Source organism: Suillus subalutaceus (assembly GCF_016647625.1).
Source record: "Suillus subalutaceus strain FC151 chromosome Unknown DFJ58scaffold_15, whole genome shotgun sequence".
NCBI classification, from domain to species: Eukaryota; Fungi; Basidiomycota; class Agaricomycetes; order Boletales; family Suillaceae; genus Suillus; species Suillus subalutaceus.
The window spans coordinates 464,460-490,669 of NW_024540264.1; the positions used below are offsets into that span (position 1 = coordinate 464,460).

General features: G+C 47.9%; 12 protein-coding genes across 12 annotated transcripts; 9 read left to right on the top strand and 3 right to left on the bottom strand.

Annotated features, from left to right (window-relative positions):
• Nucleotides 1-289: 289 nt before the first annotated feature.
• On the top strand, nucleotides 290-2,766 carry DFJ58DRAFT_679110 (uncharacterized protein). Its single transcript, XM_041383171.1, has 3 exons — nucleotides 290-421; nucleotides 493-1,188; nucleotides 1,241-2,766. The coding sequence occupies exons 2-3, from the start codon at nucleotides 510-512 to the stop codon at nucleotides 2,473-2,475; spliced, it is 1,914 nt and encodes a 637-aa protein (XP_041248205.1). The 5' UTR covers nucleotides 290-421; nucleotides 493-509; the 3' UTR covers nucleotides 2,476-2,766.
• A 302-nt stretch (nucleotides 2,767-3,068) lies between these two features.
• Nucleotides 3,069-4,450, top strand: DFJ58DRAFT_768496 (small GTPase Rac1). Its single transcript, XM_041388959.1, has 8 exons — nucleotides 3,069-3,276; nucleotides 3,324-3,355; nucleotides 3,411-3,449; nucleotides 3,500-3,518; nucleotides 3,568-3,749; nucleotides 3,806-3,912; nucleotides 3,963-4,096; nucleotides 4,150-4,450. The coding sequence occupies exons 1-8, from the start codon at nucleotides 3,261-3,263 to the stop codon at nucleotides 4,203-4,205; spliced, it is 585 nt and encodes a 194-aa protein (XP_041248206.1). The 5' UTR covers nucleotides 3,069-3,260; the 3' UTR covers nucleotides 4,206-4,450.
• DFJ58DRAFT_768498 (uncharacterized protein) lies at nucleotides 4,451-7,801 on the top strand. The gene is made up of 17 exons (XM_041388960.1): nucleotides 4,451-4,678; nucleotides 4,729-4,758; nucleotides 4,811-4,815; nucleotides 4,867-4,976; nucleotides 5,026-5,100; nucleotides 5,156-5,455; nucleotides 5,513-5,570; nucleotides 5,618-5,808; nucleotides 5,870-5,992; nucleotides 6,041-6,080; nucleotides 6,130-6,139; nucleotides 6,196-6,468; nucleotides 6,518-6,882; nucleotides 6,937-7,093; nucleotides 7,144-7,253; nucleotides 7,307-7,347; nucleotides 7,399-7,801. Exons 1-17 carry the CDS (start codon nucleotides 4,613-4,615, stop codon nucleotides 7,593-7,595), a joined length of 2,151 nt encoding a protein of 716 aa, XP_041248207.1. The 5' UTR covers nucleotides 4,451-4,612; the 3' UTR covers nucleotides 7,596-7,801.
• Nucleotides 7,802-7,875: 74 nt separating this feature from the next.
• On the top strand, nucleotides 7,876-9,075 carry DFJ58DRAFT_860435 (Prephenate dehydratase-domain-containing protein; the record flags this gene model as incomplete). The annotated part of the gene is made up of 5 exons (XM_041394012.1): nucleotides 7,876-8,032; nucleotides 8,086-8,210; nucleotides 8,251-8,307; nucleotides 8,361-8,571; nucleotides 8,620-9,075. 5 exons carry the CDS (start codon nucleotides 7,876-7,878, stop codon nucleotides 8,958-8,960), a joined length of 891 nt encoding a protein of 296 aa, XP_041248208.1. The 3' UTR covers nucleotides 8,961-9,075.
• Nucleotides 9,076-9,127: 52 nt separating this feature from the next.
• On the bottom strand, nucleotides 9,128-11,216 carry DFJ58DRAFT_654335 (cytochrome P450; the record flags this gene model as incomplete). The annotated part of the gene is made up of 11 exons (XM_041381785.1): nucleotides 9,128-9,206; nucleotides 9,259-9,402; nucleotides 9,453-9,584; nucleotides 9,640-9,911; nucleotides 9,965-9,978; nucleotides 10,029-10,265; nucleotides 10,322-10,603; nucleotides 10,654-10,709; nucleotides 10,758-10,784; nucleotides 10,839-10,944; nucleotides 11,000-11,216. 11 exons carry the CDS (start codon nucleotides 11,214-11,216, stop codon nucleotides 9,128-9,130), a joined length of 1,566 nt encoding a protein of 521 aa, XP_041248209.1.
• A 227-nt stretch (nucleotides 11,217-11,443) lies between these two features.
• Nucleotides 11,444-12,597, top strand: DFJ58DRAFT_679120 (uncharacterized protein; the record flags this gene model as incomplete). Its single annotated transcript, XM_041383172.1, has 5 exons — nucleotides 11,444-11,567; nucleotides 11,622-11,975; nucleotides 12,039-12,132; nucleotides 12,185-12,389; nucleotides 12,443-12,597. The coding sequence occupies 5 exons, from the start codon at nucleotides 11,444-11,446 to the stop codon at nucleotides 12,542-12,544; spliced, it is 879 nt and encodes a 292-aa protein (XP_041248210.1). The 3' UTR covers nucleotides 12,545-12,597.
• A 1,271-nt stretch (nucleotides 12,598-13,868) lies between these two features.
• DFJ58DRAFT_768533 (uncharacterized protein) lies at nucleotides 13,869-15,008 on the top strand. The gene is made up of 9 exons (XM_041388961.1): nucleotides 13,869-14,011; nucleotides 14,079-14,101; nucleotides 14,150-14,196; nucleotides 14,249-14,258; nucleotides 14,313-14,384; nucleotides 14,444-14,449; nucleotides 14,506-14,591; nucleotides 14,650-14,710; nucleotides 14,768-15,008. The coding sequence occupies exons 1-9, from the start codon at nucleotides 13,907-13,909 to the stop codon at nucleotides 14,772-14,774; spliced, it is 417 nt and encodes a 138-aa protein (XP_041248211.1). The 5' UTR covers nucleotides 13,869-13,906; the 3' UTR covers nucleotides 14,775-15,008.
• A 404-nt stretch (nucleotides 15,009-15,412) lies between these two features.
• On the top strand, nucleotides 15,413-16,131 carry DFJ58DRAFT_768540 (uncharacterized protein). Its single transcript, XM_041388962.1, has 2 exons — nucleotides 15,413-15,773; nucleotides 15,856-16,131. Exons 1-2 carry the CDS (start codon nucleotides 15,481-15,483, stop codon nucleotides 16,052-16,054), a joined length of 492 nt encoding a protein of 163 aa, XP_041248212.1. The 5' UTR covers nucleotides 15,413-15,480; the 3' UTR covers nucleotides 16,055-16,131.
• Nucleotides 16,132-16,224: 93 nt separating this feature from the next.
• Nucleotides 16,225-19,356, top strand: DFJ58DRAFT_679127 (uncharacterized protein). Its single transcript, XM_041383173.1, has 13 exons — nucleotides 16,225-16,509; nucleotides 16,566-16,595; nucleotides 16,650-16,690; nucleotides 16,749-16,793; nucleotides 16,846-16,949; nucleotides 16,998-17,337; nucleotides 17,384-17,510; nucleotides 17,561-18,031; nucleotides 18,096-18,436; nucleotides 18,490-18,646; nucleotides 18,697-18,806; nucleotides 18,857-18,897; nucleotides 18,945-19,356. The coding sequence occupies exons 1-13, from the start codon at nucleotides 16,450-16,452 to the stop codon at nucleotides 19,289-19,291; spliced, it is 2,214 nt and encodes a 737-aa protein (XP_041248213.1). The 5' UTR covers nucleotides 16,225-16,449; the 3' UTR covers nucleotides 19,292-19,356.
• DFJ58DRAFT_768543 (uncharacterized protein) lies at nucleotides 19,357-20,354 on the bottom strand. Its single transcript, XM_041388963.1, has 3 exons — nucleotides 20,185-20,354; nucleotides 19,747-20,128; nucleotides 19,357-19,697 (listed from the first exon to the last, which is right to left on the bottom strand). The coding sequence occupies exons 1-3, from the start codon at nucleotides 20,335-20,337 to the stop codon at nucleotides 19,456-19,458; spliced, it is 777 nt and encodes a 258-aa protein (XP_041248214.1). The 5' UTR covers nucleotides 20,338-20,354; the 3' UTR covers nucleotides 19,357-19,455.
• A 525-nt stretch (nucleotides 20,355-20,879) lies between these two features.
• On the top strand, nucleotides 20,880-24,136 carry DFJ58DRAFT_654250 (uncharacterized protein; the record flags this gene model as incomplete). The annotated part of the gene is made up of 8 exons (XM_041381779.1): nucleotides 20,880-21,020; nucleotides 21,070-21,174; nucleotides 21,222-21,287; nucleotides 21,340-21,890; nucleotides 21,938-22,073; nucleotides 22,133-22,406; nucleotides 22,455-22,574; nucleotides 22,626-24,136. The coding sequence occupies 8 exons, from the start codon at nucleotides 20,880-20,882 to the stop codon at nucleotides 24,134-24,136; spliced, it is 2,904 nt and encodes a 967-aa protein (XP_041248215.1).
• A 185-nt stretch (nucleotides 24,137-24,321) lies between these two features.
• Nucleotides 24,322-26,205, bottom strand: DFJ58DRAFT_742892 (Endonuclease/exonuclease/phosphatase; the record flags this gene model as incomplete). The annotated part of the gene is made up of 7 exons (XM_041387225.1): nucleotides 25,830-26,205; nucleotides 25,756-25,777; nucleotides 25,592-25,698; nucleotides 25,226-25,533; nucleotides 25,148-25,168; nucleotides 25,016-25,098; nucleotides 24,322-24,959 (listed from the first exon to the last, which is right to left on the bottom strand). The coding sequence occupies exons 1-7, from the start codon at nucleotides 26,040-26,042 to the stop codon at nucleotides 24,322-24,324; spliced, it is 1,392 nt and encodes a 463-aa protein (XP_041248216.1). The 5' UTR covers nucleotides 26,043-26,205.
• Between the last annotated feature and the right edge of the window lie 5 nt (nucleotides 26,206-26,210).

The window sequence follows — 26,210 nt, forward strand, 5'->3', positions numbered from 1 at the left end:
CGGCAGAAACTCTCCAAGATAGCCAGCTGTGTGATCATGGTGCTACACATCTCATCAACAGTATCGAAAAGGGGCACTAGTGTTTTATTTCCATGTTTCGTCAATACTTAATTAGTTGATTCTGTTTGCACACCTGCTCTGGTTATTTTATTTCTTAATATAAGATTGTAGGGTCTTGCAAGAACTGTTTTCCGTAGTAACACGAAATTCAGTATCACGTGATGGACGCGTTGAGGACAGAGGGGGGACGTGTCAGCTCCGCTTAAAATGTGAGAAATAGTCGTAGTGAGTAACATCATCACCTGGTCGACAGTTTTTGTAGCGACCCCTCCCGTGATATCCCCTACCAGCCCGCCCACCGTCACATACATCAATATCTAATCATTTTGGTTTGAGACACCATCAGAAGTCTTTTTTATGCGTGAGTACTCGTGTTGGGCAGAAAATATATGGCGCTTAAGGGTAGTAATCTTAAATCATCGGTACACATAGCCTAGCAGTCACCTGCCATGTCAGACACGCGGCCCACTCTGAGCACCTCGCTTTCATTCACTACCACGTCATCTACGAACGCAACTCGCGTTCTGAAACGACGTTTGACGTCTGCTTCGGACCTCCCTTTTTTCACGCCTGCCGCCGCATCATTTAAGCCAAAGCCATATACACCAAACGGCTCTTCGGTTCCCGTCCCGCCGCCACCCAAATTACAACCTGCTATGCGGACGCATTCTGCGTCATCCTTAGTTCAACACATGCCCATGATGGATCCCTCCCTGTCTGACCCGAATATCATTTTTATTCATCCACCGTTCGTTGCCTTTCCAAATGCTCACCTGTACCCGGAAGGCCTCTCCTACTCGTTGATGGCTGCGAATCCAGATTGGTTCTTAGATCAGAACGATTTTGTCAACGGTTCATCTACCAATTCAGATGCAATTCCTTATCCTCCGCAGCTCGAACCGCCCAGAGGATGGTGTCCAGCCAAGAAAAAGGATCTCAAGGCTTTGGGCCCTGATGGCTGGCCTGAAGGGGAAGAGCCCAGGCTGCGTTGCACATTCTGCAGGAGAACGTACGCAGGGGTCAATGCAAAAAGCATGTGGAGGCGACACGTATATGAGAAACACAAGATTGCCATGTCAAATCGTCGTGAGGGACATGATCGCACTCGCGGTGGCCGCGGATCTGGCAGTAAGCTTATGCTCGAGAGTTGACATCTCCTAATAGCTAATTCTCATTTTAGGGGAACGAAATCACCACCACGACAAGGAAAATTATACAGATGATCGTCGGGGTTCCAGGGGACCGGAAAACAAATCCAGGAAGTCAAGAACCTTATCCTCGAGGAATAGCATAACACCTACCCCAGACCCAGAGGATGACGATGATGCAGATGACGATGATTTATCCGCACCCTCTGCACCTGTCATTAAACAAAATGAGTTTCCTGCACTTTCGTCTCCTCCTGTCCTCAAACACCCAAGGCCGTTGGATGAAGGAGTCACGCTGACAGATTCCTATGATTTGCGTGCAAGTCAAGTTGATGACTCGAGTGCGTCCCCAAAAATATCAAGATTTGCTGTTCCCATGTCTCCTTACGACCCAACATTGACACCATCGTTCCGCCACTCTCCACCGCGTCTTCCTTCAGACCAGCCCTGGCGCTTCCCGAGTCCAAGCCACCCCCTCCATTCTGGGGCTAGGGAATTTTGCTTGTCCATGCTCGCGCGTGCGACTCCTGCAACGAAAGGCTGCTCTGTTATTGATTCAAGCTCCCCAAGCACTGGTACGACGAGTGTTATGAATACTCCCCGCAGCACCACATTCCGCGGAAAGACGTTCGGCGACCTTGGCAGCATATTCACCGAAGGAAGCTCTCCTATCATTTTCAGACCTTCACCGCGCCACTTATTTTCTGATAGTCGTTCGCCAGTTCCAGTCTTTACTCGCCTTGACTTCCGCAAACGCTTGAATGACTCCCCACTTGGTGGCGGTCTACGTCGCAAGCCTGGTCATGACCGGAAAAAAACTGCCATGAACAACTCCTTTGACTTGCAGGGCGGTTGGCTTTCTGATAATTCGCTCTCATCTTCGGTGAGCAGCTTGAGCAGTGCAGCGATACCAAGCCCTGCCCGCCTGACCAGCGATGATCCCTTTGGGAGCCCGTTCAAGCCGCTTGAATCTACTTTGCGACACCCACCCGAAAAGAGGGTTATATCGCTGCCTCAGTCTAGTCCAGAGGCGGAAAGCCCAGTGATAAGACATTTCCGTCTACCGGACAATGAAACACCAGAATCCAATGATGACGGCCTCGTCGGCCTAGGCATTGGGTTGATGGCACCGTTCGATCTTTCTACTTCCCATATTTCTCATCGTGAAGCAGAGGAGAAGGATGAAGCGGAAGTCGAGGGAGTGTTACTGGATGTTGCTGATGATTTGGCACCGCCATCAAAGAAACGCAGGGTGACATTTGGTTAACCTGAGTGATCTCGTTCGTTTGCTCTACCAGTTTTCGATCCGCTTTGCCTTTGTATGTTGTTATCTGAACGGTTTTCACTATTTATCAGCTCCAGAATTTCTCACTTGGCTTTGGCAATTGTTTCAGCTTTCAGACTTGTACTTGTACACCCTTGTTTTCATGCCCAACCTACCTTACTTGTATACACTATTTTGCCTTGACATGTATTTGTTCCTACAGTCATCATTTGGGTAACCTAAGGTTAGGGTTTCCCAGTGGCCGGATTTCCTCCGGAGTGGGATCTCAAATTCACAAACATCGCTATTCCAACGCCAAAGTTTTGCTTCGAAAATACGTCGTGAACTACCCCTGTGACCTAGTGTGTTTATTGCGCCGTTATGTCGAACGAATAAAATGCAGTACACTCGGTATCCCACTGGCGCATGAGGATATGTGAGAAAAAAGCGGAGATATGAACGAAATATTCCTAATTTAAGGTATTGTTGATCCATTTATTGTACAGGCCCATCAAGGATTATCAGGCAAGTACAGCCTAGTCGCACCGATTCTAAGCGCAAAGCATTCTTTCGTCTATTCGTCGTCAGCCGTCTCCTACCATCTTTCAGAGTTAAAGGTATGTTTAAACCCTTTTCTCGAGTTGCGACGCTCTGTTTCAGTTTGCTGACAGCCACAACCCACTTGGGCTTATCTCCTTGTGAAATTGGCAGGTTTATACAAGCACTCGCTTATTCTGCGCTCTCCTTGAGGGCTTCTCTTTCAGGCAACCAAGTAGGATTCAATCAGAATGCACAATATCAAATGTGCGTCTTGCTTGCCTACTGTTGATATCAGCTGACACGAGATTCAGGTGTTGTAGTTGGTGATGGTGCTGTCGGCAAGGCAAGTTCTCCTTCACATCGCGGCTCTGGCGTTGAGAGATTTATGGGTGGTCCAGACCTGTCTTCTCATCTCTTATACCACAAATGCCTTTCCAGTGAGTTTTATGCGCGATTATGTTGGAGCGATATTTAAGTTATTTCATAGGGAGAATACGTACCAACAGGTATGATCGGTGGGTGACCTGAAAGTACTGCCGTCTCACTCAGCATCAGTATTCGACAACTACTCTGCAAATGTGATGGTCGACGGGAAAACCATTTCTCTCGGCCTATGGGATACCGCTGGACAAGAAGATTATGATCGTCTCCGTCCACTCTCTTACCCTCAGACAGATGTCTTTTTGATCTGTTTCTCGCTCGTCAGTCCACCTAGCTACGAGAACGTTAGAACCAAGGTGTGTCACTCTTCGGGCAAATACACTCGCTGTTTTCGTTGACTCCTGCAATCCAGTGGTGGCCCGAGATTTCGCATCATGCGCCATCAACTTCGGTGGTCTTGGTTGGCACTAAACTGGATTTGCGCGAAGATCCTGCTACTATCGAGAAACTGCGTGACCGGTAAGTCTGGCATGCCACCTGAGATCTCTCCTTAATCCCGATGTATCTAGGCGCATGCAGCCCATCCAGTACACGCAAGGAGTGTCGATGGCGAGGGACATTGGTGCCGTCAAGTATCTCGAATGTTCTGCGCTATCGCAGAAGGGCCTGAAGACCGTGTTCGATGAGGTTATCCGTGCTGTTTGTGCGCATACGTCTTCATCCTCATCACTGAGACGTGTTTAACCAGACTTACAGTGAACCCTCCCCCGAAGGAAAAGAAGCGCAGTGGCCGTGGTTGTGTTATCGTATGAGAGTGGACTTGTTATTCCCATGCTCATATAGATGGATTTTCCTTGTTATATCATATCACGCCCATTTATGTTGTTGCTTCCGTTACGACCTATATGTTGCATTTTCCCGTCAATGACGGGTTCTTAGTTATCGAGCGGTAGCGTGTTTAGTGCGAGTCTGAGTGACTGCGGTTTTGATGTCGACTGCCATAAATATTATGATCCCGGACGGATATGGCTGAGCAAGTTACTTATAGGATTGTTTTAGGATGGACATTGTAGTCTGGTGGTTCTTCGACGCTTCAACGCCTTTGAACTTGCACTACTTCCACTATTCGCTCTAGCGGACCTTACTTAGTTGGTCCAAGATTGCATGCTGTAATCACTCGTTGCCATACTCTTTATCAAGACGTTTCCAATCCTTATCGATGCCTAAAGCACCAGGTTCAGTTGGTTCGGGAACAGGCGGCGCTACTGTACTCAAAAGAAATCAGGTCCTAGACTTTTTCTCTTTCACTCCCAAGGCACTCAAACTATGTTTTAGGCCTGCCACCAGTGCAGAAGGCGCAAATTGGTGAGTTTTAATATGTTATTTGATGCAAGATTCTGACCTATGCCGCTACAAGAAATGGTAAAGTCATATCTAGATGAGAGCTGCCTTGCTCAGATGATACTCTACCAGCGATGCCAGGCGACCCTGTTCGACGTGTGTTCGCTCGCACAAGCATGCTCGCGACCATGCGCAGCCTGGGGCAAACCTGCCGGAAAGGCCGGAATGCACATTTGACGAAGGTACGCGTCATCGCTCGTAGCTTGGTCCTGTGTTCAAATCTCAGATCAGTTGCAACAACGGAGACCCCATCTGCCCCATCAGATAGTCCCAAGAACAGGTTTGAGCGATTGGAGACTCGGATAAGTACGTATATGGTTTGCTAAGTTCGTGGGACTCATCACCAAATTCTTGTCCTCAGAGGAGCTCGAGGCACTTTTAAGTCAAAAGGAACAGACAACGTCCCCGGATGTTAATCCACCTAGCAGTTTACCCCCCTCGTCTATCCAGAATTCACCTGCTTCTATTCAATCTGTGCCATCAAATTCACGTCCCGGATCAGCATCCACAATGAGCTTCCCAAGTGACCTGGAATCCCTATTGTCACCATCTAATTTGAACGTGAATGCTCAGGCGGTTCCGTACTTTTGGAATGACAATTCACATCTCATTGAAAGTGAAAGCATTAGGGTTGATGCTCCCCTGCTTTCATCTAGCACGGGTACGTGCGGCGGCCCCTCTTGCTTTCTTGTAATTTTGACTCCATTTCTCTTACCAGACGTCATCTGGTCACATTGGCCAGTCAGCCTCCCTCACCCAGAACTTATTCGTCATTTGTAAGTCGTTTCCCAGATCAATTTCTTCGGCTTACTGTTTGCACCAGGGTCGATATGTTCTTTTTGTTTCACCCGCACGCATCTCGCCTTTTCCACAGGGGTACCTTCATAGCTTCACTATCATACCCATCAGACCATCCAGATTTTCCCATTGCACCCGTTCTACATGCCATATGCGCTGTCAGTGCCATCTACACTGCAGCTGGAGGACCTCGCACAAATGCTGCAGACTTCCTATGTAAAGACTTTATCTTTTAATTGCTGCAACGCCTATTTGGCTGACAACCACCTTGTGACAGACGAAGGCCAATTTGCACAGCCCGACCTGCCTGATACATTTGCAGAGCAACAAGCAACTCACGCTAAAGAAACGGTCGAGAAGTACTTGAACAAAGGTAAACACTTAGTTCAATGCGTGCAAAGTCAGTGACTCTATGTCAGCGGCTGCGTGGTAACTAACTGTCTTCCAGCGTATACTCTACTGACGTGGTACTATTGGTGTCACTCCAAGTAAGTCTATCTTCTATCGAATGTTCTCTTACTTACCAGCTTGTGGCAGATGGGTTGAGGTTGCTATGATTTACATGTAAATCATTAAATATCGCTGACGACTCTTGATGCACAGTTGTTCACTTGCAGTGGCCAATCTCTGCGCGTTGCGATACCGTTGGGACTCAATATTTGCCCTCCCTTTCGTTCGTTACATGGGAGTTCCCCAACAATGTCCATAATCCCGCCGCCTCGCACTCCAATTGAGGACGAAATACGGAGAAATACCTTCTGGCTGGCATACGCAGTTGATCGCCAACATGGATCTGGTACTGGTTGGGCGCTCTCTCTTGATGATGATGACATCGCCCAAGTTTTCCCAGTCACGATGGAACAATTTGAGTTGGGGGTTAGTACAAACACTTGCTTTTCTTCTTGCTAGCTGATAATCTACTTAGATACCTGTGAACTATAACGTGCGGCAGTGGTGTCACGTCAGAGAAGCGGTGCTCTATCATCCTCCCGATATCACCGATTCCTTCACGTTGTATATCAAGAGCACTATGCTTCTTTCTTTCATCAAAAACTTCAACAACCGGTACAAGATCAAATCGAATCTAGGAGAGACGAGATTCCTACCAGCGAGGAACTTTGCAACCCAGGGATTTGGAGATCAGCCAGATATTCGGTTGTCCCCTGCCTTCCTAGAATTGGATCAGTTGCTCGTGTCGTTCCGGTCATCGTTTCCAGGTAATCTAAAAGACCCGTTCAGAAATGGACTGGTGGACACGCACTTATACACGACTTTCCTCACCGCGCATGTGTGAGTTATTGAAGTTTTATTATTACGCGTGCAAGCTCATTGATATATTTCTAGATCAATAATTTTACTTCATGAACCTCACGCCAATATAGATAGGGCCAATTGCACTTCGGCTGCCAAGATACTTGAGAGTGCCCGTGCAATTCTTGAACTCATATATGCAGTGTGGTCCACGAATTATGATATTGGGCTTTTGGACTATTTCTGCCCGGTATGTGCTAGCTAACCTAGGCTCGCCTATAATCTTAACCGCTTTACTAGTTTTGCTGGTATCTTGCCGGTCAATGTTTTGGTCGTTTCCTCCGCGCTGCCCAGGATGCTGCTTCTGTCCAACAAATAAACACCCTACGAGCAGAGCTTGACTTTGTAAGGTTAGTGGTGCGTGACATGGGGTGATTCTCCGAATAACAAATCCTTGGCTCAGGATGGCATTAAGCAAGATGGCCGAACGAGTTCCCCTTTCGTGTACGTTGTTCGGATGGCTTTTATTTCCAGCACTCAATGTTATATTTTCAGACCGGTATCATAGAATGTTGGATGCTTGCATTCCGGAAGTCTCTGGCCCGGCAGCTGTGCATTCGAGTCCTGCGGGCGGGAGACCAGCTTCCACTGCCACCGATCAGCAACTACTTGCTAGTGTCTCGCAGACAAGTACAAATCAGCCCGACATGGCAGTATTCCTTAAGATAAATAACCTAGATCCCCAGCCCTAACTTTTTCCCAGCTTTTTTTTTGCCAAACACCAGTCTGTCTCGTTAATAAGTTATCGCAATAAATAATGTATTGTAAAGTTCGTCATGTTTTGTCTTTGTCCATGAAGTACTGTAGCAGCCACAACTTCGTGTACTCTCTTGTTTTTTTGGAATCTTGATTTGCTACGAGTATGACACAGCAATCATGCATCGATGTCATGCGTTTTGACTGTGTGTGTAAATTCATTTTAATGACTTTTGGACGCCCTGGACAAGCCTGGAAGAACGATTCAGACTATCGATGTCAAACACTCTTTCCGTATTGGCATCAAGCTCCGATGAAGTGCAGGAGCTGCCTGCTCTGACTTTCTTAGGTCCGCCCGGAACATATTCCCATCAAGCGGCGTTTGACGCTTTTGGCGATTCTGTTCACTATGTTGCAAAACAGACCATTGCTGGTAAGTCGGTTTTCTCCTTGTCACTCAGATTTGTGATCTATTGAGTCCTCTAGGCGTCATCGAGTCATTATCGTCTGAGCTGCCCTTTGGTATCATACCCCAAGAAAATAGCACCAATGGGTCGGTGATCGAGACCTACAACCTACTCCGATCCGAATTCGTTGGTCGAGATAGTTTTGTGAGAGGGGAGACAAACTTGCCGATCGAACACTCCCTAGGTCGTTCGCCAAAATGTTAAAATCGAGGACATCGAACACGTTTTCAGCCACGAACAAGTGAAAATACATTTCCCTTCATGCTTATGGCACTTTCTGACTCATCGCTGCAGGCCTTAGGCCAGTGTAAGGCGTTTTTGAAGGAATTCCTTCCAAGAGCATCGCTTGTGCCGAAAGACTCGACTGCGAGTGCTGCTCGTGCATTGCTCAACCCGCCGTCCGATGGTTTTGACCCCTTGAAGAGTGCAGCGATTTGTTCAACGGTTGTGACTTCGCTGTTTCCCGGCCTAGAAGCGTTGCGCACTGGTATTCAAGATGGAGAAAGTACGTAATCTTGATGATGCATCACGGAAACGATCTAAGATTCTGTAGCGAATGTGACGCGCTTTTATATCGTATCCTATGGCGTGGACGTTCGGGTCCCATGGCAAACACCACCTACCGACCAGAAGCGTGCTTTAATCCGGCTCTTGCCTGACAGAGATTCAGTGGCATGGGATTCTTCACGGGCGATCAAGGCACTCAACATACCCATCTCCCGCATAGACCGAAGACCGTCCCTATCTTCAGCCACCTTTCATGATGTATACTTTTTTGAAGTGTATGCCGAAGGGGGAAAAGAAAGCGATGTTGCCTGGTTCGATTGTGTGAACCAGGCTGTCGAAAGATTGAGGCAAGCAGGTTTGGAATCCACAGTTCTGGGCATATGGTAGTATAGACATTGGTGCAGGCCAGAATTACAAACATATTCGTTTCGTGCAAGCTCTACTTGCGTCATACTTTGTCATAATAAAATTTCGTCCTTCAAGCATGCAAAGCCAAGAAAGTATCACTAGGAAAGAGCCTGAAGTTCTCGCTCTCTCCCACCGATGCATATAGTTCAAGGGGCAGTACCCTTGATTAACTGATCAGCTCTTTCTGAACGAGGTATAAAGCGACATTTGAAAGGCTTGGGTCGGCTGATTCGTATCTATCAATAGCTTATCTTCTGAAAGCAACGTCATGACACACCTGATCATGGAGGAAGTATATGCAACTTCAGGCACAATCTCGAGGCCATTCTCGTCAATGCCTCTCTCGATCGAGTACACGGATAAAATGCACGCAATGGAAAACCAAACAGATTCGTAAGCTAGCCAGCGTCCAGGACACATCCTGAACGAAGTGAATAATTTTGGCCAAATGAGAGTGTTTTTGTAGCAAACCGTCTTCCAAACCCGAAGGCTGGCCAAGGAAGCTTGTTGATACCAAGGTCGTGGTTCTTTTTTTGGTCTGAGAAACGCTCAGGACTGAAAATTAATGGATCCGGGTAAACGTCGGCGTCATGAAGAATTGCCCTATCAACCATGTATAAGTTTCATTACTTTTTAATTTCATTGACGTTTGACTTACCAAACGTTGGGCAAGACTGAGGTACCATTTGGAATAAAATATCCGTTGTACTCGTCATCTGAAGATACGAAGCGAGCTAACCCCATAGGGAGCACCGGATTCCATCGCAGACATTCCCAAACAATACAGTCAATAAATGGCAGTTTAGATCTGTCAGCAAACGTTGGCAGGCGGTCCATAGCAAGAACATCATCAAGTTCTTGTTGCGCCCGTTTCTGCACTTCGGGATGAACCAGCATCGCCAGGACGAAGGAAAGCAAGGTAGACACCGTCTGCAAAATCGAATAAGTGAACACCAAAGAACTCGCGAATATTTGCAGCGAACCGTATCTGCACCAGCTAAAATTGGATCAGAGTCTATATATCTGTGTAATGAAAAAATTACCAACCTGCATAAGAGATACCTGCGACATTTTTAATTGTAGTCTCATAGTCGGGATCCGAATGTACGCCCTGTTGCAACTTCTCTAGTTCCTTCTGCGCAAAACATGGAATAGCAGTGCCGTTCGCCATGCGTTCCCTCACTGCCTGAAACGGTTGGTCGATCATGGCCCTGGTCTTCTTGCGCCATATCAGCGCTTGACGCTTGAAATTTGCGCCGGGCATGCATGCAGGAACGTATTTCACTGCAAGCATGAACACTGGTCAGTACTGCTGATCATGGCTCGTGCAGCCAACTTACAAAATGGTAGATAATCTACCAAAAATGAGCCAAAGATGCCTGCCATACCAAGACCTTGCATCGCTTCGTCCGCCAATGTCACGTAAATGTCACCTTTGTCCGAAACTTCATGTCCGTACGAAATTCGCATAACGATAGCTGCGGCTGTTCGGCGCAAGTGGTGAGCAAAATCATCCGGTGTATGGGCCAAATTTCGAAGAGTTGTATGAGTCTCCTTTATTAAGACTGAGTGATACTGGGACGTCAGCAGCCTATGAAAGTGACGATGGAAGAGCGATCTGTCTGAGGGCCGAAAATCCAATTTTACATGCCTGCTGTAATAGACCACGTACGCTGTTTCCACTTCCTCCCGTACGGCATTGACGAAAAGAGCCAATCCCATCCCATTCTACGGCTCTCAGCCACGTCTCAGCAATCGATTCACAGCAGTGCTTACAGTTCGACCACCATAGTTCTGATGGGCCTGTGTTTTTTCATTATTACTCAAGAGATAGATCAAGTCACAAAACAGACTTACCTCGAAGAATATTTGCTGCTCCGCCTCTCAAAAAGTTCCTCTGCCGCCTGCGCCGAATTGACGACAATGATGGGGTTGCCCAGAACGTAGACATAGATGATGTCGCCTGTAAACATTATGTTCTTATATAGACATTACCCTGAGTGTTCCATATGCCCTACCGTATATTTCTTTCCACTTCGCATAATGGAGCCATTGATAGCTGGATGGCAAACTGAAGTTCCCAAACCAACCTGTGGGGGGACCAGGCGGTAGAGGTCTTTTCCTGGCAACGCTGGCAAGCAACGTGTGTGGCAGGAACCATGCCAATGCGAAGAGAGCAAGAAAAAAAGTCGAAAGGTCAGTGAGGGACACGCTGACTGACGGCGGCTTCGTCATGTTCTATGATAGAAGGGAAGATGGCCTGACGAGGTAAACGTGAGGCTACGGATGGGCCCTCGTCAGCTGATATTTATCTCGGTGTTCATTAAGATTCATATAACTATCCAACCCTTAATGACTACGTACAGATTACTAGTGCCAAGCATCCCCTTTTTACGTAATAAGCCCCGTGACGTGTTCTAAACTCGCTTCTTCGCAAAGGCTCCGCTTTCGAGTTGTCAATAATGGCCACCAACCCGTTAGCTGGTCCATCAGCCCTTAAGGACATCGTACATCCTCAGTTCCACCAGAACAACTTTCCTGAAGAACTGTATATAAAAAATGAACTCGGCCTCAAGCTCGATAAAGGTAAATTTCTTGTTTTTTTTTTTCAATACCGACCCTTACTGACATGTCCTGAAGACGATCAAATATGTCGTCTGTCGTTGACCCCAACTGGATGTCCATTGGGACCACTTCACTGTCCTTTGCGACATACAACGCCCTCTTCACAAAACTTCCAGCCTCCAAAGCAATTACCCACACATCCTCGTGAGCGAGAACGTTTAGCTACAGTCTGTAAACATTGGCTACGTGGTTTGTGTAAAAAGGGTGATGCGTGCGAGTTCTTGCATGAATACAATCTCAGGCGCATGCCAGAGTGTTGGTGGTATGCAAAGTACGGTTATTGCTCAGCAGGAGATGAATGCCTCTATGCTCATCCCAAGGAACGCCGTGTTGAGTGTCCTGATTACAAACGCGGGTTCTGCAAACTAGGTGCGCCTCAGTCGAGTTACTCGTCACGTCAAGCCTATTAATTTTATTGATATTGCAACATAGGACCAACGTGCCCTCGCAAGCATGTTCGCCGTGTCGCCTGTCAACTCTACCTAACCGGCTTGTGCCCCCTAGGTCCAGAGTGCCCTCGTGGCCAGTGCGTGTAATTCATACTCGCTCTTCTTACTTGATTTATTTGTTGTTCACAGTCCAAAACCTAACTTACCATCACCTAAATCATATGAACCTCCATCACCGCCTTCAAACCGTGATCTTGGCCCGCCGCCACCAGGATATGGTCGGTATGCTGATTTCGATCGGGGAGCCATGGGTCCGCAGGTGATGTCGCACAGTGGAGGACCGAACGGTAGTGGACCACCTCGTAGAAACCTCGATGAAGTGCTGTGTTTCAAGGTTTGTTTCTGTGCATTTATTTGCCAAGGAAAATACTCATCAATGATATCCAGTGCGGAGAAAAGGGCCATTATGCTAATCACTGTAGGAATCGTAATGTACCAGGCAATCGTGGTGGTTTAGATCGCGCCAAGAGGTTCGGCATGGACGATTAATGCCTTCTACTGAGGACCCATTTGCCTCATGAATATACTTTGTCGTGCGTTGGAATGAATGTGCCATCTACACACCTTGAGACAAACGACGCATGCATATGGAATAGCATGCAACCTTAATCGTTTCCCCGACTCCACGGGGTGGGAAGTTCTGTCCCGACGGCTCCAAACGTCCAGGCACCTGTATATGCTGCCTGGAATGATTTCCTTTTTCTGACAAAGTTCAGGGCCTTGTTCAATGTTGGGATTCTTGTAAGCCATGTCTTGTCGCTCTCTGTCTCTGTCTCTCCCTATTGTAAGTCGTCTCCTGTAGCTGTCGCTTTTTTGCTCGCTGTTTCCTCAGATCTCTCGTAATCATGTCGTTATTTTTGCGCAAGAGTCCTTGCACCCGCGCTTAATCTTGATGACTGTCCATCCCATGATGTTGCACCCGAAATATCCTCATGCCCAGATTGTTATGATCCCTCGTATTACCCAATGTATCACTAGTAATGTTGCCACGGCAACCACTTTCTGTGCGTGCTGACAGCGGACCCTTGCAATTCACGCCTTAAATGAACTGCCAAATCCGCCTTCTTCCCGCCAATGCTATCTCTGTCGAGAGCCACATCCGACGTTCTGGTACGCCCGGGATAGGAAAACATCTTATTTTCACGCGCTCACTTGGAGATGACATCATACATGCACTGTACTGTGTTCCAGCCTTTGGTTCTTTCGGACCTGCATTCAAATATCTTATAGCCACATTAAATGCTCGGCGATCCTGTCTGGGTTGCTCATACGCCTTCGTGTCATGCGGATAACCTAAGTGCGTTGTCGGCTCCCACTCTCCGTATTACTGTCTAGCACCTTGGCTGTCAATGATCCTCCGTACGCGTCAGAGAGACATTGTGATTGACAACTGATATTACAGTGCAGGTAGATAGGGAATGTGGAATGGGCCGTTCAAATGTAAGATACTACCTGTAACTCAGGGCAACCTCAATGCCTTGCGAATACAAAAGGTGTTGGGCCTAAAGCCAACGATGAACAAGGCTGAATGGATGGTGTTGACCGGAAAGCCGTTCGCGTGTATGTTTGAAGGAACTTGGGAGAAGCCGGTTGCTGTGAAGAGTGCTGAACATCATGATGACCCTGGGGAACGCCGGCTGGACACCAGAAAAGAGTAGAGACGTGTATTACACAGATCTTGGGATGTTGTGTACCGTACAAGCCTTCGGGAGAAGGAATCAAATAAAGGAATTGACCGGTCTGGGAGTCGGGCCGCCGCTACGATGAGATACTTCCAAATTCCCGAACGGCCCGGATCATCAGAATCTCTAGAGTTGTGAATCTCGATCTTTCTTTTGTTGTTTCCGTACGATGGGCTGGCAGAAAACCTTTACGCTTTCACAAAGATCCAAAGGGTGTCATCTTATTACGGATGAGGTATACGCCCAGATCACACCAGGTATCAAGGATGTGAAGGTACGACTAGTACTATTCACCTCATTCGGCGATTTCTCCAACATTGCTCAGATCACATCTTGCACAGGTTGGGATGCTTTTCCTCTTCATGTGAGTGTTGTGTAGCCTATATTTCGGACATTTTCAAAACACTGCTAGTCAACACACGTCAGCCGCGCTAACAATCAATGAAAATTATGATCGAGGTCGGTTCTCTGTGAAGTACTAGGCCTGTGCTCATCATGTTCGGTGCTTCAGACGTTCGCAAAGGAAAGACATCATGAACAAATAGGAGGCGACCATGCCGGCTGAACAATTCAACAGATATGGACATGGCTCTGGATAACATCGTCCCCGAGAGTCTTAACTGGATGCACACGGACGAAGGCCCAGAGTGATTATTCTATGTTCACTGCTTGCTGATAAGTGGACTCACGTGCGTGTGGCTTACAGTGACTCGTATGTCGCTTTGTCGAATTTCAAAGGCGCTGTTTTCATAAATCCTGTTCTCCCAGCGTATCTCACACGAAGACATCCTTGATCGGTGCCACCATCTCGATCCCAATTACCGATGGCCGTCTAAACCTTGGCACCTGGCAAGGTCAAGACTCTTGCTCCTGCAGAGCTCGCCTAATTATTCACATCCGTTCATGTTCTAGGGATTTACTTAACCGAATTCAGACACGCAGCACATTCTAGGCGGATTGTCGCCACAGTTTTGTAAGTGATTTATATATTCTCGGGGTATTGTCAGTTATCAGCTAACTTAGAGAATAGGTCATAGATTGTCGGCAACACACGTATGGAGCAATTGCAGATATTCCACAGCGATCGTAAAGACCTGTTGCATTATCATGGATATTTATGGTTACGTGCTATGGTGCTTTGTCCCCTGTGGATGATTTAGGCTAACATCGATCGCTCAAATAAATCGAAAGACTGCCTAAACCGATCAGGATCTATTATGATCTACATACTCAAAGAAAGTTGACACAGCGGCAGTTCCATTGAACGTGCGCGTGAGGTAGGTGCACCTTGTGTCACGCGGGAACTTGGGTGGTTATGATTGTGTTCACGATTCAATGCTAACGTGAGTAAGCTTTCAAACCGTTCAGGACATATTCTAGTTGAAAACAACGGAATATCGTGCATCCCGTTGTTCTCGCGATAAATTTCCCTTCAGCGACCAAGTTAATAATCACCCTTCGGCACACATCATGTAACACCCGCGCCAAGATGGCCAATTACAATCATTTCAGTTATCGTTTATCATTTACCCATGCCGGCCGGTCAAGAAGTTCTTCGAAGCGCGAGAGATCCTAAAATGTTGCACTTCTTCCGGTGGCACTCAGCCAAAAATGCTCTAGGGTAATGGGGGCTAGCCACGGAAGTGCCGTTATAAGCGTCACGCGAGTCAGCTTGTCAGGAAGAAATGAGTGCCCCAAAACGCGTAACCCCTGTCGTACATAGACCCGACGCAAGACAATAATATGTACATATTGTTGCCGATTCTTCCAAGGTTTCCCAATTTAAAGACGGTAGTCCCAGCGTATCAACGGACTCGCTTCCGTGCTTGCCTTGTGGCACACATGTTCTTGTTGCTTTCATTCCCTCGTACCGTTTCTTTTCTGTGGTTTACTCGGACTGCATGTGCATCTTTGGTGTTATCATGCCGTATTCTCCGGTCTTATAGACCTTGGTCTGCCATCACGTTCTTCATCAAATGTCCCCTTGGCGATATGATCATTTTCCTCGGTATTGATAGGCTCACCGAGCTTGAAATCTGCTTCAATATGACACCACCAATCATGTATTTCCGTGAACGCTCCGAGTTGCAAGGAAATAATTTAACTTGAATGACTCACTAGAACTGCAGGGCAATTGGAAACCGATTTAATATTGACTGGGAATCTCCGTCTGGTATGGACCGAAGTGAACAGCCCCGAAAGTGACTTGGTCGTTCCTTTTGGAAAGGCGCTGGCACTATGCTGTGCGTGTAAGTACTTCCAGATGTCGGCGGCCTGTACGCAGGGACTTGTAGTAACATTAAGTATGTTAATGTAACATTCATACCTGCAGGAAGTGATAGGTGTGCTAGACTTTTTGAGTTAACTATGTACCATTTTGAAGTTGGTGACCGGTGCAATTGACAAAGAACGTTTCAGCCTCGTACCTTCTTGTACCTGAGATCGATTATTAAAGGTCCGCGAGGCCGCTCATCCAAATACGTCCATGAATATTTGAATGATGGTATCCCCATGATGCAAGTGCGAACTCCTCATCGACTATACCACACTTGAATACTCCCTGCGAGCAGTTTGCTTATATTCTTCAACCACCAATAAAGCAGGACTCCTTCTCCCCGCTCGCTACGCCTTCACAGAACCACAAGTCCGGGTATTACTAGCATTCGCCGAGCACTAGTAGTAATACCATCAAACACTAACTTACATCAACTAATGCCGAAGGCACCCCCAGCCGCTAGCGCTACCAACCGCCCTGCACTTCGTAGGAACCAGGTAAGCACATACAAATCTTGCCTTACTTAAAGTGGAATCTTTACTATCCCTCAAAGGCTTGTCGCCCGTGTCGGAAGAGAAAACTTGTGAGTTTGCGATCGGCTGCCTTCGCTCGCCAAAAATTGAATTCAGACCTCTAGAAATGTGATGCTGCCCGTCCCCACTGTGGCACATGTGTAAAGTGCGTATAACAGTTCTTGACATTCGATAACCAGAGAGCCTGACACGCCGGACGCAAGGCAATGGCAGTCTCTCATAAGTGTCCCTGCACCGCCCGACTACGCGTAAGCTCTCTAAGAATGCATGAGGTTGGTGATTTTCACATCTAGATCTCAGGCACCCAGCAGAACCGCAGTGCGTTTATGACCCAGTGGACGGTCTCTCTTTGGCGCCAGATACAAATCCTCTCGACAAAATTCGGCTTCTGGAGGAAGAAGTTTGTACGTTGCATAACCAATATAACCATTCTTCGGCTGAATCTCCTGCAGCAAGATTGAAGACCCAACTTCAAGAGCAACGAAACAATGGACTTTCAGGACCATCTCAGCAACCACTACGCCGTCTCAGTCAGCTGCGCCCTGGATCCGCCTCGTCTTCCTCGAATCTTGAATCCGGAAGTCAGGCAACTAGTTCTGTTCAAACACCGTCGGTTCCTTATCCAAAAGATCTTATAATTCCAGGGCATATGCACGATTCTGATCACCGTAACAACAGCAACAGTCCAGAACTTTACGAGGTTCGGCACAAGAGTTCCACTGACACTATTCTCGAAATCATATACTCCGGCTGGAATCCCGATCTTCCTGAGCGCAGTGTTTTGGAGCACTAGTGAGGTTTGACGTTCCGCCCATCGCGTCCACTAACGTTTCCATAGTATAGATGTGTTTTTCAAGTGCGACCCTTGTGGTCCTCGCATCCTTCATCGCCCATCCTTTCTTGCAGCTGTACGTCTGGATCCTAGGGATCCTTCCTTTCCACACTCGGCCATACTCCATGCAATAGTGAATCTGTCACTAATTTTAATCTTGGATCTTACTGACAGGAGTGGTAGTGTGCGTCAGCTTCTAGGTGGTCCTCCCGCAATGTGGCAACTTTGCCCGACGGCACGAGACGTGACGAATTTGCAGAGTTCCACGCAAGTAAAACTCGGCAGTATATCGACAAAACCATGGCCAATGGCCAAGATATCTTTCCCGTCGTTCAGGCGTGCATCTTGCTCGCTTGGTATTTCTATCAAGAAGGGCGCTGGGTCGAAATTTGGATTTTTGCAGGATTCCAGACTCGTGTTGCCATACCACTACGGTTAAATTATCCAGGAACTTTCTCGACTCACAATACTGCATCATCAGGTGGGTACCTCCCTCCCCCAAAAGACCTCAGAGATCTGGAGTCACGTCGTCGCACCTGGTGGACGACAATCATCTTTGACCGTATAGTATCGGTCGGTGGATGGATCCATGCAATTGATGAGAGAGATATCGGAACTGAGCTTCCTCTCCGAGGGGAAGACTTCGACTCAGAGGTGAGATTGCTTATCGTTTGTTTGAGAGCTTATGACGGCTCCGGGTTGACCTCACCTTTCTTAGCAACTAATGCCCAGCAATCCTCAAGACATGTGTACGGAAGACGTCTTTACTACACATTTGCCGAAATACACCGATTCTTTTCTACTTCTAATCAAGGCCATAATGATGTTCGGTCGTGTCACAGACTTCAATGTCCGAGGAAACTTGCGTGCTCCGACTGCGCCTAGCAAGTTTCAAGACCCTTTCGAATTACCTGGCTTTGCGGATCTTGATCGACTTGTCTACAATGACTTCCTAGAGAACCTCCCGACTATGTTCAAAATGACGAGCGCTAATGAACTACCTGGTAATCATGGCTCAGTGGACACGGACTTATATATGGTCCATATTATACCGCACGCGTGAGTGCCTTACCTTACCTTCCTCTCGCGAATTCTCACGGATCGACTTTAAGAGCTACAATTACACTCCACAATCCTTATCTTGACCTAACAGACTTGAATCGCACATCCACGAGCCGATGTATCAATGCAGCAGGAGCCATTCTTTCAGCCTACTTCAAGTTATCCGAGACCTCTTTGGATAAATCACGATTGCACCCATTTGTCGCAGTGAGTTTCTGAGTTGTCCCAATCAGAAGTCATTCATTGTCTATCCCCAGATCTGTTGGTACCTTGCCGCAGTCGTTCAAGTCCAGGTCTGCAAGCACTTCATAGAAATAGGGGATGAGATGAGAGAAGACCAGGTATGGGGAGAAATCAATGTCTTGCGGTACGCCCTCGGTTGAAAGTTCGTGGCACCTCCATTGACTGGTATGACAGACAAGCAATGATCAACTACGGAGCGAGATCTCCCATAGGTAGTACGTATATCTTTTTTGTTAAAGACACATCATTCATCATGGTGCAGCTCGGCAAGAGAAGTTGTTGCAAGGCCTTATGAGAGAAATAGTGCGATTGACAAGCCAGAAACAACCATTGGAGGTGGGGCTACCCCTATATCCATTCTCTCATACTACATTGTTTGCGACGTCAACATTACCTGAAAATGCTCAGATGGCGCCTCTGCCGAATCCCTCCACATCACACTCGATGGAGTACGATTCCCCGGTGTTCATCCGAGATTCGGGTTCAGTAGATTTATACTGCCGCCCCCCTGACAATCCACCTCCTCTCCAGCCCAGCTGGTCTCCCCACGAGCTACAGCAGCCGCTCCGTTCCGAGAGCGGATTGGTGCGATGGAGTTACCGCACATAAGTTTATATTACTTAGTTTCGTTATTTATACTGTTGGTTGCCTTGGACTGCATATATCACTTACTTATAATGAATGCATTGAATTATTGGTGACTGATACTCATTACTTATTGAAAGAATTGTCTCATGGGTGCATTAGCGTCATACAAAATCGCGACAGTCCTGTCACTGTCCTCTCCTTCTTTCGGCCTCCAGAATAGCGTCAAACTTGGCTTGCTCTGCTGCTCGATCATCCATTCCAGATGATGGTGGGTCGTTACTCGGCGATGACGTCGAGTTGGGCAATCCGTTCCGCTCATGACGTTGTCGGATAGTGTCCCACGAAGACACATAACCAGCAGAACGCGCGTTCGCTGCACGTATTTCCTCCCAGCGATTCTTTGGTTGATTTGCTTGGGGTGAAGCGGCTGCGAAAAGTGTTAGGACGGCATATAGCAGAGCCATGCGGTTACTCGCCATCGGGAGCGTTAGAATGAGGCCAAGATTTCTTCCAATTCTCCTCATTGACCATCTCAGGACCATGCTCTTGACTACTCCCAGAAGTAGCAGTGTCGATACGTGCAGCATCCTTCCGTATTCGTGCCAACGTGAAGCCCAACTGCCCATCGCCACCAAGTCTGCGGTCAACATTGTGCAGCGCTTCTATGAAACCTGCGGGGTTTTCTAGAGCTTCTGTGAACTGTCTGTGGGCCAGGACTTGTCTGACCCGGCCAAAAACCATCCCTATGAGGGTGGCAGCGCCCGAACCCCATGTAAGTTTTGTGTGGGACCACCTGGGACGCGCCACTGAGTACCCATAACCAAGGGTGATGCCTGTAGCCCCGACCCCATATATCGTCTGTTCGTAAGGATCCGCGGTCAAATATGAACATGATACCGGAACAGCAGACGAACAGGCCAGTGTCTGTGCCCCCCAGGCAGGAATCCGGTTGCTAGCTCAAAATCATGCTTTGTGATGACACCTTTCTCTAACTCTGGCTGTAGGAGCTCGACGGCGCGTGACCGCGAGGGGAAAGTGGCTTGGAGCCAGTGCAGGGGATATGACATTGTCGATCGTGTCAAGGTTAGTTTGTAGTAATTGTTATTGATTAAATCTTCTGTTAGTTAAAATATTTGAAAATAAATTGTGTACTGCATGCCAGGATGAAAGGTTGTTGTTTGCGCTGGTGAAAATGTTCTCATATCAAAATTTGATTGAAATAATAGTTGTTGTGCACGTTATCCTCGCGACTGTCAGTCACCTGCCAGAGCGTCATGCCTACAGGACTAATGTTCTAATCCCAGCCACTTGAAACTTTTCACTCTTAGACTATCAATAATGTCTTCCATTGGTATCGGGCACAGACCTTTAGGTCGTGATATGAAGCTACCTCCTCTACCACCAGATTCATTTATATCACCACCGCCACCTCCCAAGAATATCGGCCTTGTAATAGATACCCACCCTAATGACAACGGACCTCAATTACCTCCAATACCAAGTCTTGCATCTCTAGGTAACGCATCTTTCTCGCCCTGGACCTGATTTCATAGGCACATATTCACACCGGCCACAAGGATTTGACAGTGACTCGCCCAAGTCTCCCGCAATGGCAGTTGAACCAGCTACCTCATCAATGTCTTTTCCTTCCCCAACCTCTCCAATAGAAAAGCCCAAGAAATCTAGTCCTTTGACCGATCTTATCGAGAGCGAAAAGATCTATGTGGAGTACTTGACTGGTATAATACGAGTGCGTTCCTGAATTCATTACAGACACGTCAAATTCATTGCTTTTGTAGAGAGTAGCCGCAGCATGGTCACGATCCAATTTGCCACCACCGGAGCTCGATGTCATGTTTCGCAGCATCGAGAGTGTCTACAAGACAAATCGCACACTCCTCGTGGTAGGCAATGCATTTTCACGTATACAATGTGGCTAACACGCACACAGAAACTGAAAGAAATTGGTGCCAATCCGTCCTCACCCAAAGCTCTGGGTGACCTCTTAATGCGATGGGTGAGAGTTCAGCACTAGGCAAGACTTTCCTCATCCTGAATGTGCTCTAAAGATCGATGACCTTGACCGACCTTACACGACGTACTGTCAGCAATTCTCTACTGGTTTCGATCAATGGCAACCTGTCAAGTCAAATACGAAGCTTCCAGGCGTTCTCGAGGCGTTCTCTACGGCTAGCCCTCCCTCAATAGCTGCAATTCAGTCCTCTCAGCTAGCAGACCCATCGTTATGGACCTTGGATGCCCTATTTCTGTTGCCCAAGGGTCGTCTTTTATATTATAGGAAACTATACAACAGACTGCTAAAGAGCACGGTACCGGGCAGGAGCGACCATCGACTATTGACGGGTGCTCTTGAGAAGTTAGATGATCTATTGGAGACTTTGGACGGAAGATGTCAGGTCAAGGTTGGCCACGGCCCTCCCGCTTCCTCCCCTGCACTGTCGCCTGTCTCCCCTGACGTGAAGCCTGAGCCTATCGCTTCTCCGGCGATGTCTCCGGTAACAGAATTTGACGCAACGCGCGACCAGCTACTTTCAGGTCAATTTGGGGGAGGAAATGCAAGCGCAACCACATCTGTGCGTGAAAGCGGTTCCTCAAGCGGGTGAGCATGCACAGTGATGTTATGGCGTGATGTTGACGTGCAATTAGAGAGCGATTTTCCCGGGAAACGGGGATGACATCCATCAGTCGTCACTCCGCACCAGCAATGCCTACATCCATCGCTAACCTGGAGAAACGCTTGGCGACAGATATGACACTCGACTTATTTACCATGGAGCCCAAGGTTCGTTCGTTCGCATGGTGTCGTGGTGTCCCACTGATTGTTGTACGTTGAATACTTAGCTAGTTCGTCTGCAAATGTCTCCGCCAACGTTGCCTTATGCTCGAGAACTTAAATTGACGGCCAATGTCGTTGTCCGTTTTACTCCTCGTTCGACAGGCGTGAATGTTGTTCACCAGCACGGCTTTGTCTTTATTCTATCAGATTTGTTCTTGATATGCGAGAAGATGTCCTTGGACGACAGGGTTGCAGCAGGTGTGGACGGTTCCGATATACGGCTTTGCTACCCTCCACTTTCGGGAAAGGTTCTGAAGGTGACCGAGGTACCTGACCAAGGTGCGTAACGTGATCATCACACCGAATAGAACCTCAAAATATTGGCAGATAACGTACTTCAGATTTCCATCATGCGGAAAGAGACGCTCATTCTTGAGGCCATTTCAATGCAATCCCGAGACGAGATCATCAAGGAATTCAAGGAGTGCATCTCTTTTGCCAAGACCAGTATGTGCATGTACCTCTGATTGCAATATCCCCTAGTGACATTTTGATAAGTGTCTGGAGCTACTTCAGAACCACTTCCCCCCTTGCCTAAAGGTCTCCCTGTATCACCAGTTGCTAATTTTCCTCCTGCAAATGAGGGATTTCCTTCGCGTGAACAAACCAGTGACACTCAACAGGGTGTCCCACAAGAGCAGTTTGCCAGTTCTAGTATGTTGAATGGAAGACCTGAGCTCCCTGAGCTTCCCTCGGCTCCTAATTTCTCGAGGCCTCGCATCACATCGCAACAGAGTTTTGCGCCTCGAAAAACAAGCTTAGCACAATTTGCTCCAGGGCAAGTCGTGGCGGGGAATGGGAACATTAGTCCTAGTGAAGGTGTTGGTATGCCCCAGATGCAAAATTTCCAAGGTGCTCAGAGGACGCCTTCATTGCACGATGCTCCTTCTGGAGTCTCTCACCCTATACGTAGGCCATCTGCTGGTCAAGGAGCTTCCTCACATCCGCCACCTTCCTCCTTCGGTCCGGTCATGCCGCCAGCTCGGACTGCAAGCATGACCAGCTCTTCGCATCCCTTCCCCGAGCAGGACCCTAATGCGGGAGGCGCACCTCACAGGGTATACTCTCCTCCTGCTGTTCAAGGCTACCCGCAACAACCACCCTTGCGTCATCAATCGTCAGTCCATTCGTCACATCACACCCCGGTGCAGCCTCTTCACCATCAACCGTCTCTCAATCATCAATACCCGTCAATTCATCAACATCTTCGTCCTCCACAAAGCGCACCTCCCCAAGCTCAATCTATGAACTTTTCTCAACAACAACAACATCACACACAGGCATTTCCTTCTCGGTCTACGGGTCCCGGAGGTCCTCCCCATGGACTCCCTCCCCCTCGGCCACCGTCTGAGCCGCAGCCGTCCTCCGGGAGACTCCATAAGTCAGCATCATCGCGGTCTCTCCGCTCTCAGTATGACTATGCCCCAGGTCCGGGTCACGCACCACCACTTCCTTCCTTACCTGGAGGGCTGCCGATGCCATCACGACCTTATGGCCAACGCACAGATTCAATCAGTTCTGCGGGCAGCGGCAATAATGCTTCGATGAGACCTATCCTACCATCGCAGCAGATCAGTTCCAGAGCAAACTCGTTCACCGAACCAAATTTCCACGATCATAGTCCTCCAACTTCACCGATTGAAGAGCGAAAGCCTCTGGGTCCGGCCAAGCCCACGATAACGGAAATGAAGTGCAGGGTCTTCCACCAACAGCAGCATGCACAATGGAAGTCGTTGGGCTCTGCGCAGCTGGCTCTCTATCATCAGCAGCCAACTAATGTCAAACAACTCGTTGTTGAAGCGGGCTCGAAAGACAAGAAGAACATTCTCATCTCGACGATAGTGCTTACGGATGGTGTGGAACGAGTGGGAAAAACTGGTGTTGCCATTGAACTCAGCGACGCCAAAGGTGCACGGACAGGCATCATCTACATGATCCAACTTCGGAACGAGCAGACTGCTCAAGAACTGTTTGATAAATTACTTGCAGGGTCGGACAGGTCGAAATAATTTGGGGTGTCGTAGTCGTTCCGCTGGAGCAGGGTCTGTGTTCTTAATTCTGTGTTTTCTTCATCCTTCCGTTTATCACATCAAGTTTTTTTACACCATCCCATTTGCCAATGCTGGCTGGGATCCATTCCATTTGAAATACCCTAGACAGGTTATGCCACATACCTCCCCGACATTGTAATCTATTATGATAAAAAGAGTTCTGCGCAAAGAGAGACGTGATCACTTCCGCAAATGCCAATCTGAGGAAGACCTGCTTCCATGTCAGTGGTACGATGTGGGTTGAGGTAGCCCGCAACATTTATGCTGCGTTTGGGTGTGTCTACGAAGAAAATGTAATCTGACAAAATCAAATTCAGCAAGCGAAGGGGGAAGGGAGAGACGAAGAAACCTAGCGTCGTCTTCCAGTAGTGTGTGTAACTAGTCCACATTGGCTCATGGGCTCCAAGTCTGGTCGGGGACGAAGAGACTCGATCGCCAAATGTGTATAAATCACCTGAGGTGCCGTTGTCTCTTTGACCTCTTTGACCTTCATCATATGCGCTCCGAAGCTTGGCACCATTGATGAAGAGTGACGTCAGTTCAAGGTCGGATAGCAGTCCATCTGACGAAGTGGCTACTCGGGACTTATTAATGACCCTGTCTGGATCAGCCTCTGAACCATCTCCTTCTTCATCGTCCGCCTTCTTGGTAGTTGATGGTACAGTGGGATCGATGGTTATATGAATAACACGAGATATATGCAAACGCTGAGACTGGGCCTCAGTAAGCGGATCGCCGACGAGTAAAGAGTATGCCGGGTCATCGGGAGTAAAGTTGAAGTCTAGAATCATCAGGAAGTCAATACATGACACTCCACCCCGAATTCACCGTGTTTACCGCCAGCGATGATGCAGGGCCAATGGTCGAGTTTCATAGACTGTCGGAAATTAAGGACTTCTCGAATGAGGATGCCGGCCTGCCTGTGAGCCAGCTCAGCGATTTGTTCAACCGGCGAATGAGCTGGAGTACCTTGCCCTTTCGTACGTGAATCTGAAACAGTAAATTGACATTAATGAGGGCTCAGTTGGCTATATTGATTACACCAACGCAGGATGCCAAAATAGATGGGTGGTTGCAATGATGACACCTTGGTGATCGGCGCCGGCTTCAGCCAACGCGACCATGAAACCGATATTTTTCGTAACGCGACTCGATCCAATACGTGCAGCAGGATGGGAAGAATCCTCACGCACTTCCTGCTTGTCGTACTCAATTATAAGTTCGTCCACTCGATTGTATTTGTTCTGTTTGTAAGCAATAAGGCAGCCATGCTGCTTTCCAGGGCCTGTAGCATAAGCGGAGGAATACCCTGCTTGTTCTAGGACAGGAGAAAGCTTTTCTAGGCGATCCACTTCCTGTGGGTGGCAGTACTCAGTATGGAAACTTGAACGTCTTAGATAGTTGAAGACTAGCCTGCATGCACATTATATCCGCAGAATGGGACAGAATCTCTGCATGTATCATAGGCTCCCTCTGAGAAGTTTTCAGGGCTTTTGAACTTGTTGGAAAAAGGTTCGAGCCTATTCTCGATCATCACTGAGCCTCAGCACACACCGGGCGTGAACCAAACCACGCACGAATCAGACATTGAGCAAGAAGCTAAATTATTGATGCATCATGGTTCCGAAATACAAGATGAAGATCCACAAACATTCCAAGACATGACCTTGATGCTAGACCGAGGTGCACTCTGTGTGCTTGGCAAAGATTTCCATGGCCTAGAAAGAAACATTGGAGGGAGATGGGTATGATTTTGTGCATTCTGTTGTTGCAATTTCTTTTCTTCGCGCTGTCTACGTCGTTCCTCCGCAAGAGCCGATTGCTCGGGCGTTGGCTTGTAATAAAACATACGCTTTGTCTCCATGAACGGCCTCGAGGAACGGGAGCGAGAGAACACAGGAGACAGCGTCCTCGGTTGTAGTCACATGTGTGAGCACTGAGCACTATAAAATTGGACCCCAAGTAAGTGCTGACGTAAAGAGCACCGTTCCGCTCAGAAAATTCAAGGATTGAGTGAATGCAACGACTGTTG